Genomic DNA, 10,676 nt, shown 5'->3' on the forward strand with positions numbered 1-10,676 from the left:
AATTCTGAAAATATTCGGAGGAATTCCTGAAAGTTCAGCTGTATCTTCGCTTTTCGTGTTCTCAACGAAGATATTGTATAGGGTTTCCAGCATTTTCTGCCGTTATTCGTCGTAACTCCGTTAAGAAAGTTGAACGAATTTATTTATTATTCTTTTTCAAACTGAGAAAAAAAATCGTGTTTAGCGAAAACTAGTAATTTAGACTTTGCGGGGCAATCCGTTTTTCTATATATCCTTAATTTGAGATTTAACTTGTTTCTACAAATATTCATCAAATGTGTCATTTACACGTTTTAATTTTCTATAAATTTGATTGGAATTTTTGAACCAAGGAGAATTTAAATTTTCATTTTCACCTCAAATTGAGTTATTGCCTATACGCTACACATTTCTCACTAGGTGGCACGCCCTATTGTCAACTGACCAAAAGACTGAATTTGCTGAATAGAATTCAGCTGTCAAGTAGCCAATCGTAGAACATTCCGAAAGGTCGCAAATTCTTTCTGTCAAATATTTCTGTAATCTGTCATCCGTGTGTGGGATCTGAAGGCAAGTTAATCCTTAAATATTTAGGTAATCCTTGAGTTTGTCGCTTTTAAAAGTTGCTTTTATTACGTTGTGTTTGGATTGGATTCATTTTCATTGTTCATTTTACGCCTGACCGTTGTTGACTTTCACTTTTCAAGCCGGCATAAAATTCTAGCGGTCGAGAGTGCGAATTCCATTTTGAATTTCTTACTTTGGTGTGAATTGATTTTGGTGACATTTTGACAAAGTCGTAATAGTGATTTATTTCAATGTAATTTCAGATTAAAAAGCAAAATGCCAGAATTGACTGAACTTAAGCAAGACGCTGCCCCAAGCACAGCCACAGAGGCCGAAGCTCGCATCGAGGATGACGCCAGCGACGTTGAGTCAGAAGATGAGGACACCATCCCAGACTTGGAGGATGCCAGCAACACAGCCACACAATTGGGTGGCGGAGTGACTGGTCTGCCCATGGACATGGTGTCGAAGGCCAAACAGTCGCGTGGAGAGAAGAAAGCCCGGAAAATCATGCTCAAGCTGGGATTGAAACAGATCCAAGGAGTCAACAGAGTTACGATCCGCAAGTCAAAGAACATCCTGTTCGTGATCAACAACCCAGACGTGTACAAGAACCCACACAGCGATACGTACATTATCTTCGGCGAGGCCAAGATCGAGGACTTGTCGCAGCAAGCTCAACTTGCCGCCGCCGAGAAGCTGAAGGAGACCGCGCCTGGAGCATCAGACACCGCTGGCGCCACGACATTCGTCCCACCGATCGCCGAGGAAGACGAGGAGGAAGTGGACGAGACCGGCGTCGACGAGAAGGACATTGAGCTGGTGATCTCGCAAGCGAACACAACCCGCGCCAAGGCCATCCGCGCTCTCAAGAACAACAACAATGACATTGTCAATGCAATCATGGAGCTGACTATGCTGTAAGGTCGGAGGCGTGCCTGAAAGGGTGACTGCCATCGCCGGGCACCGTCTCCGAATTTAGATTGGCTCGTTAAAATAGTTTGGATATTTTAATCAATGAGTAACGGAATAGAATAACGTCTTTCGCGGAAGTAATTGCTAATTAAGCTTAATTATTAGGAGATATGGAGTACCACCCACTTGCAAGCGTGTTTATTCATTGTATTATCTCAAAAGTAAAATTGTTGATCGTGAGGAACCATTGATAGGGGAAATCCTGCATTTGGGACGCACGCTTGGTCATGCGTTAATGAAATTCATACATATTAATAAACAAATTATAAATAGAAACCTTGGAGTGAGTCTTTTCATTTGAAACGCGGGAAATATTGTGGTTTTGATAAGAAGTCGGTGTCTGGCTACCATACCGCATTGTAGATTTTTCCAGAACGAAGGTGACTGCTTCCATCAATGATATCGAATGCGATTAGTTAGGAAATACTCGTGGGATTCCATGAACCAATTAATAAGCGCTTTTTTGGTGCCTCTTGTAATTCATCGGAAAGGGTGGGTGGCCAGGTATCAGCGGCTGAGGAGTCCAGTTAACGTTGTAGTGCGCCGTTATGATGTCACAAACTTCTAAGACCGTGGCTGCTGTTATGAGAGCAAGGAGGCAGGGTCCACCCGGCTCAGATCTTCTCCCACGTTGCAGCTAGAGATTGCTCTAAGGTCCTCAAAGAATGGTTTACCTAGTGTCCGTAGCATAACTCTAGCTAGAGCTAGGCAATCGTAGTGCCTGGGGGTTCTCTCATCTCCGCAACTTCGATAATGCGAATTGTAGGATATGCCGAGTTTGACGACGTGGTCCTCTATGAACCAGTGCCTCGTGCAGACCGCCGTAATCTTGTATGCATTTGCACGCGTCTGGCAAAGGAGCTCTCGCGATCGGGTTTTGTCCTCCTTGGTTTGGTACAGAGGGTGAGTAGATTCCGCCTTTGGCAGTCACCAGCGAGACACCAACTGTACCCGCTGAACGACTGCCAAGAGTATAGCCTCGCCTGGTCAATCCATTAGCCCGCTCATTCCCCTCTATGTTCCTGTGACCGGGAACCCAGAGGAGGATCACCTTGAGCGTGCCACCCAGACTGTTTAGCGCGTTTCTGCACTGCCCCACCAGCCTGGAGCGTTTCGTCGCTTAGTACAAAGCCTTAATAGTCCCTTGGCTCCAGAATGGCTATGTTACGCTTGGGGCTCGAATCTCACTCCAGTAGTCAACCAAAAATATCGCCAGTACTACCACTTAGAATACATGAAACCTGGGAGACCATACGACTCAGATACACTGGGTATTCGAGAAAACCCCAACACTGACTCCACAGACCGTCTTTCATCCGTCATTGAAGAATACTGTGTTATAGCCATGCAACACGATGCCGGTCTTCCGCTCTGCCCTGAATGGAAAGTCCACAGCAAAGTTTTTCGTAAAGTTCTGCTTGCGTGTGGCATAGTCCGTGCGGAATGCCCAGATTTCCCGAGGTACTTCGTCTAGGATGTTCGCTGTCCAGCATCCGGACTCAAGTAGCCGGACGGCACTGCACGCTAAAACGTATTTAATGTGGAGGTCTAGAGGGAAGAGATGCAGGAGTACATTGAAAACATCTGTCGGGCAGGGCTGCATAGCCCCGGTAACACCTGCATACGCGGTTAAGTAAATCTTATTAAGCTTCATTCTATAGTACTTTTTGCTCAAAGCCGTACGTTAGGGTGTACATCTAGGAAACCATCCTCGGCCGCAGACCCCATTTTTTTCCAAAGGTTCTCTTGCAGCTATAGAAGGCTATACAGGCCTTCTTAACCCTCAGTTCTATGTTCAATCTCCAATTTAGTTTCGGAACAGGGACTAAACCCAAAAACCATTGAAGGAAAGAACCAACCTTTGTTCATTCAGCCGTGGTAGGTGGAATTCAGTACCCTTGTCTTGGTGGTGAATAGCATCGATTCCGTTTTTCTTGAGTTTAAGCCGAGTCAGAATACTCTGCTATTCAATATTCGTAAAATTTCGTCCATCACTATTAACCAGAGCACCGGAGAAATGGCGCCACCCTGGGGAGTGACTCTATTCACAACTATGGTCAAGTGGTTGCCACCCCGACTCGACTGGATTATCCTGGTACTTAGCATTGATATAATCCAATGCGTAAGGTACCCCTCCAATCCAATACTGGTCAAGGCTTCCTTGATTCCGTCGATACTAACGTTGTTGCGTTGTATATGCTCGCTCTATATACAAGAAGGCAACTAGGGTATACTGCTTGTACTGCAGTGACCACTCAACTGTGTCAATTAGCTCGTGGAGAGCGGTCTCTGCATATTTGCCTTTGAGGGGCTCATGCTGGGACTTAGAGAAAGGCGTTCTCTCCATAATCGTTATTAAGTGGATGTCCAGGGCGCGCTCTATGGTCTTTAACACTAAAGAGGTGAGGCTGATTGGTCGAAAGTCCTTCGCGGACTCATGGCCGCGCCTACTCGCTTTCGGTATGAAAACAACTCGTGCGCGTCTCCAAGACTGTAGTACGTATCCTAAAGAGATACAGCTCCGGTAAATCTCAACAAACCGCGGCACATCCCATTCCTGCTGCTACTGAAGCATGATTTGCATGATGCCAACTGGGCCCGAAGATTTATATGCGAAGAAGCTGTTTATAGTCCAGCCGATCTTATCCTCGATAATTTCCGATTTGTTAGTCTCGCACGGTTGGGGTGGTTGCAAATCCTCGAAACAAACCGTTGACTCACAGTCCTCTTTGTTGGCGGGAAATTGCGTCTGAACCAGCAGCTTCAAGGTTTCACAAAAAGATTCCGTCCAGGAGCCTTCTGATTTTTTAAAAAACGGTTGGCCCGGATTTGCTGGTGCTTTCGATGTTCTGACAATAGTCCAACCAAGACCGCCTCTTGGCGATCTTGATGGCCAACTTGTATTTCTTCAGGCAGTCGTTGTATGGCTGCCAATATTTATGCCTGTAACAGATGTTGAATATTTCCCTGATCAGCTTCCTGAAGCTGGTAGATCTTCATTCTTGCTGTATTTAAGGCAAGAAGATTAGCCAAGGCGCACTTCGGGTACTATATATTTATCTGCGTTACCCTCAGCATGATCTGTTTCATGGGGGATTCGTCAGTCCCCGTCGGACCGTCGATCCTCATTTCCTCCAACAGCTTGTTGGCGACGTCAGTTGGATCCAGGTTATCGTGCGGTTTTGCAGAGGGAAACACCTTCATCTTTGTGTTGCTGACTCTGAATTGCACTTTATAGCCTACATTTTCCAGTGCCTCCAGGCACTCTCCGTTTATACGCAGCAGAAAAAGGTTGGCTGTATGTCTAGGGTTTCTCCTCCTCCTTAATAACTATCTAGTCGTCCATGAGAATCTTGGAGATTTGAAGGTGCAGGGATTGGACGTACTTTTCCTTATCCGTGCGGATCTTCCGCAACTAAATGCGAGCGATAGGTCTCCTGGGAATCTCGTCGTAGAGGATTACTTTGAGCTTTACGCCCTTCCAGGCGTCGCTGATCTTGGCGAACCGAGAAAGTCCTGGGAGAATAGGCCCTCGCAAGCTGTAACGTGGAGCTCACGGACCACCTGAAAGGGAAAGGAGCAAGGGATGGATCCCGCGTGTTTGCCTTTGGCGTCCACCAGCGCCAGGCGTAAGTGGCTCCTGGCCACGTCCCTGAATTGTTTCGCAGTTCGTGACTTGTCAGCTGATTGTTGTTGCTCCAGAGGTTGCCTAGCATCCGAGCTCTTGCCCACTCTACCCCGCTTGTGCTCTTGTTCGACCTCGTCTTGAGATCGTTTGCGTTTCAGAGCGGTGGGCTTCGCCTTTTGCTCGTCTGCTAGGCGCTTGCTGCTATATTCCTCAACAATTGTCTGGTATTTAGTAAGGTCCTTTTCATCCCGCTCGTCGACAGTACCGGCCGCCTTATCCTTAGCAATCTTGCTGAGAATATGCATGGCCTTCTGGTATTGGCTTTTAAGCAGGATACCAGTGGGCCTTTGCTTCTTAGCCGGTTTCGGGTAACCGATCTTTACTTTTGATGAATCCCCCGACGTCAGCGGCTTCGGGTTAAGAGTATTATGTCTGTACTCGCTAAACCCAGCTTGACGGCAGTGGATTTCAGGCCGGAAACCACTAGTCTGCAGCCTTGCTCCGGGAGATCCCTGCGGCTAGATTGTATTGCTCTCGACGGCTACTGTCTTCTGTAGCTTATCCTCCTATGGTGCGCCTGGCATCCCACCTCTTCTTCTCTCGTCGGTTTATTTTGATTTTTGGTAAATGAGTCCATGGCTTGGTTTCACGAGTAGTCTGGGAACAATGTCTACCCTAGCTAGCCCGGCCACCAGGTCTTATTTCGAACTGAAGGTGCCTATGGAATTCAAAGTTTGCATACTAAAGACCAGGCAACCCTCGGCGTATGTTGTTCTATCTTGCCTTGGGATCATATTAGTACCTTCTCCAGTGCAGGGAGGACGATCCCCGAGCTGATGCTTCGGTTCATCCCCCCTCCCGATCCACTTGCCCTTAACACATGACCAGCAGGGAAACAGTTCCTCGTCAGTTGGGTGAGCCTACTCTGAGCCCGGCCCTACACACTCTTGGCCCGTCCGAGGACAGTTTCTAGTGGCCACCCCGAGGAGGTCGTGTCAGGACTTGCTGAATTATGCAACTTTAACCTAAAGCATAATCAGATCAGGCCACCCATCGAAGAGAACTTCCGCTGTTCGTTCTCGATGTTTTACCTAAACGGCTCCATTTGATCTTGATTAGGAAACTAATTCTTCTCCGGTTTGCTTCATTGCAAGGTAGTGCCCTCCGATTGAAAATTAACGCCGGAAAATCATTCAGGACATTATCTTTTAAAGTCCTCATTTAGGCGTGATCATTTCGTTCATTTTATTTTTTTTCATATATTCATTCGATTAATTTGCTCAACAGTTCCACAAATTCAAGATTGGTCGATATTGATGGTCATCACATTCACTTTTCATCTTTCTACATTCTTTCATCCCAACAACTTATTTTTCGTATCCAATCTAAATGAAAAGGAATAAAGATGACTTCCTAGTACATCCCCAAAAAAAATGTGGAAGGAAGGAGTTTTCCTTTCAACCTTGACAAAAACTTCCTTGACGAGTTGTGTCCCCTTAAAGTAAAGCCATATATGGTCAAATTTTGTTGTTCAACCCTGCTCTCGAAAAAAATGGGATGGAGATGGTATGCAGAAGAGAAAGTTCCTTCGTTTCTTTCCCCGGTGAAGAATTGTCGCAATCCTCCCTATCCCCATTGAAAAGTTATGAACCTTAAAATTAGAGCTGTTTCATTTTGAAACTGGGGTTGGGGCCAGAGGCAGTAGGAAAGGTACGAAAAGAAGCACCAGAAATTGAGAAACTTAACCGTGCAAGCGCACTAGCACCTAAGTGCAGCTCCACTCAAGTATCCTGTTAGCACACACTTGCACGCAACCTACATTCGTCAGGCTTGGGCGTGAGAATTCTTTGGGACCCTTCCGTCCCTCTTACATATATCGCTGACAAAACTTCAAACCCAAATCCTTTAATTTATTCTCACTCTGCGCTCAGCAACGATCACATCGGTGTCTTCTTAATAAGATTTTATTAAAAAAAGGTTGACTGACGGTTTCGTCCAGGGCAGAGGTGAGGCAGCGTCTGCCAGACGCCCTCAAAGCAACGTGATCAAAAGAGGCGACAGGTGGTAGTCGCTCCATTTATATATAATTGCAAACACGACATAAGTGCGAATTATGTTGAAGTGAAGTCCATCATATGTTCAGATCTAAACTAGGCCGAAGTGATTTTTTTTGTTGAGGATGCAGGGGGTCCTGAGTTCGCATCCACTTGTTGACAAACAACTTTCTTCTTCTCTTGTGGTCCACGGACCCCTCATTATGTGTTAAACAACCAAGATCGCTGAATGACGATCCGTGAGAACCCCCTGCCTCTTCAACAATAGAAATTCACTCCGGCCTAGTGTAGATCTGAACATAGTACGGATTTCACTTCAATATAATTTGCACTCATGTAGTGTTTCCAATTATATATAAACGGAGCGAGTACCACCTGTTGCCAATTTCGGTCATGCTGTTCCCAGGATAGATGCGTTGCCTCTGCCCTGGATGAAACCGTCAGTCAACCTTTTTTTAAAAACTTGGGCGTTTAACTCAAAAAGAGGGGTCAAACCCAATTAAAAAAGTAGAGATGAGTGGAATTTATAAGGCTAACTGCCCAGAATATGAAAAAGTGTTTATTGGTCAGACTAAAAGGCTAGTGACCACAAGAGGAACACATAAGAGAGTACACCAAATGACGAAGCGACGAATCTCGAAACATCAAGTCAATGGTAGCAAGGCATATGGTGGAAGAGGGACATACCCTAACGACGGACAACGTGGATATTATAAAGCGAGTGTGGAAAACACACCTTTTAGATGCAGCGGAAAGCATCTGTATCATCAAAGAAGGGAGGCAGGTAACCTTAAATCATGATGAAGGAAATTGCGCAACGAGCTTGTGAAAAAGGTATGCTGCAAGTAAAAAAAAATAGGGGAAAAAACGGAAAGGATAGGAAAAATGAAAAACAATTACAGAGTAATTGGTAGAGTTAAAAGTTAACGTATAAATTGGTTCAGTTTGATACAGATTAATTAATTAGGTACTAGCACTGATGAAGGAGGCACGTGGTCTCCGAAACAATTGTATGTGAAAGGGAAATAGAAAAAAATACAGAATAAGGAACAAAACAACAAGTACAAATACACTCGCAATTGTTACAGGGAGTTATAACGAGATTTCACTTCGATAAGAGGTTCGAAATTCACTGGAGTAACAAGGCAAACTGGGAGAGCGTATGTAATGTACTTGGAGCCAATGGGTAGGTGCAGTAGCATATTCCAGGCGAAAACAAACGCCATAGACAGATGTGCCTCCTTTAACCCCCAAAGGAACTACAGGGGGCAGGACATTGCTATCTCACCAACAGCCAAGCAGCGATCAAGACACTTGGGTCCAACTAGATGAACTCTAAACTGATATGGGAATGCCTTGAAAGATTGAATATGCTCGGCTCGTTCAATAAGGCCTGAATACTCTGGGTTTTACGCCATATTAGGTTGAAAGGTAATGAGGCAGCGGACGAACTAGCCAAGAAGGGAGCAGGAACATCTTTACACTGACCAGAACCCTTCTGTGGAATCGGAAACGGATTCATGGCTATGACAGTAAAAAAAGAAGAGAAACTTTTGAGGGAAGTATACTGGGCGGGTCTACCAGGTCTACCAGCAGTCCAGGAAGCTTATTGGGGGATACGAACGGAAGCGCACAAACGACTGCTTAAACCTCACCAAGAAGAACCTCCGAAACATAGTGGGAATTCTAACTGGTCATTGCTGGCTATCACTTCGGGAAGCTGGGGTGGTCTACGGACTCTACCTGCAGGTTCTGTGCGGAGTGTGGTGAAACCTCTATACACGTTCTGGGACAGTGTCTGGCACTTGTACAAAGTAGGTCGAGGCATCTGGGAGAACATTTAATACCAGATGCAAAGTTAAAAGTCCTGAAAGTAGGGAATATACTAAAACTCCTAACACTTATAGGCTTGCTTGGAGAACTGCATTATGAAATTGCTTCACGCATTAACCCAACCTGGATGAAGTGGCGTTCCACAACTGGTGTCAACAAATGTCTCAAATCTAAAATTTACCGCAATGTTGTCCGTCCAGTCGCTCTCTATGGTTCTGAGTGTAGGCCGACTATAAAATACAATGAACGTCTTGCGGAAGTGGAGACGAAGATGTTCCGTTGGACTAGCAGCGTGACACGTTTTGATCACATCCGAAATGAGGATATCTGCGATCTTTATGCGAGAGAGGCGTCTTCGATGGTATGGTCACGCAATTCGCGCTAACGAGCATTCACTTGCCAAGATTGATCTGAACATTGAAGTCAACGGTAAACGACCAAAAGGCATACCGAAACAACGGTGGCTTGATACGCTGGATGGTGATTTAAAAACTTCGAGATTGCATCTAGATCAGGCATTTGATAGAGCCAAATGACGAAACCGATCACGACGAGCCGACCCCGCTTGTTAATGACACAAAGGCTGAAGAAAAAGAAGAAGACTTATAGGCTTGCTTGAGATGCTATGATTACTAGGTGCACTCTAATCAGCAAAAGGGGCAGGCAATAGTTCTTTAAGGACGCGGTACGACTTCGCCTTAATAGAATAATAATAACAATTGGGAGATACAACGATTGTAGCGGTGATACAATTTGTCGATACCATTTTTATAAAAAGATTTGTCTTTAACCTCAAAATAGGCGATTACTTCTTCATCGGCACTAAATTTCTTTCCAGCTAGCATTCTCTTCAGGTCTGAGAATTGGAAAAAGCGACTACAGGTCAGATGTGGAGAATACAATGGATGCGGAAACAGTCGGAAGCCCAATTCATGCTTCATCCTTGCAGGTAATGTTACGCCCAGAGCTCTTGAGCCAGTACAATTTCAATGGTATTGTGCCCTTGCATTTACTACAGATGCAGCTTTTACATGGTGGATGTTAGTGCTGGACATACAGGTGCACTGCGATGTTGCCAAATTTGTAGTTGACGAAGCAATTATGGCTTTTAATTACCTCCAGGGATCGCTCAACTACCCCGATCGTGAGGAGTTTAATTTTGCCGGATGTGAAGATCTTTAATCTGGGTAATTGTGAGGCCTGCAAGATTCTTTATCTCTATCGCTGCGGTTTTGAGAAGGTAGACTGTCACCATATGTGACCCTGGCTTCTAGACACAGCTGCATGACAAAGTCTTCGATAGTTCCTTGTTCCTCAGGGGTATTTACTCCGGAAAATCCGCCAATAATAATTTGGTAAGCCGGAAAAGTTACAGTAGGTCGAAATTATCTATTTCGTGTGAATTCACTGTAGCATGTAACATAGAATGTCAGTGCCACATTAAGGTAAATAGTATTTGCTTTTTACAAACGAAATCGTCATGTTTTTCCTCCATACGACTCTTGCTGGGTGCCATGATCATTGAGCATACAGAGATGCAAGATAATTTCCTGTGAATGAATGGCCGCTATTCATGCCATAAAATTCTGTAATCCCAACAGCGGCTATGCACTCTGCGCTTGTGAGGCAAATTTAGAAAT

At 45.1% G+C, this 10,676-nt stretch overlaps 1 protein-coding gene across 3 annotated transcripts; it reads left to right on the plus strand.

The window, feature by feature from the left end:
- Window positions 1-406: 406 nt before the first annotated feature.
- On the plus strand, window positions 407-1,791 carry LOC119661453 (nascent polypeptide-associated complex subunit alpha). 3 transcript variants are annotated; one of them, XM_038070804.1, is made up of 2 exons: window positions 407-549; window positions 810-1,772. In XM_038070804.1, exon 2 carries the CDS (start codon window positions 823-825, stop codon window positions 1,468-1,470), a length of 648 nt encoding a protein of 215 aa, XP_037926732.1. In that variant the 5' UTR covers window positions 407-549; window positions 810-822; the 3' UTR covers window positions 1,471-1,772. The 3 variants fall into 3 exon arrangements, with proteins under 3 accessions (XP_037926732.1, XP_037926733.1, XP_037926734.1); XM_038070805.1 differs by having other exon boundaries at window positions 434-573; window positions 810-1,791; XM_038070806.1 differs by lacking the exon at window positions 407-549 and adding an exon at window positions 632-743 and having other exon boundaries at window positions 810-1,791.
- Window positions 1,792-10,676: the final 8,885 nt, after the last annotated feature.

The sequence above is a fragment of the Hermetia illucens genome, chromosome 1, assembly GCF_905115235.1.
Source record: "Hermetia illucens chromosome 1, iHerIll2.2.curated.20191125, whole genome shotgun sequence".
Lineage (NCBI taxonomy): Eukaryota > Metazoa > Arthropoda > Insecta > Diptera > Stratiomyidae > Hermetia > Hermetia illucens.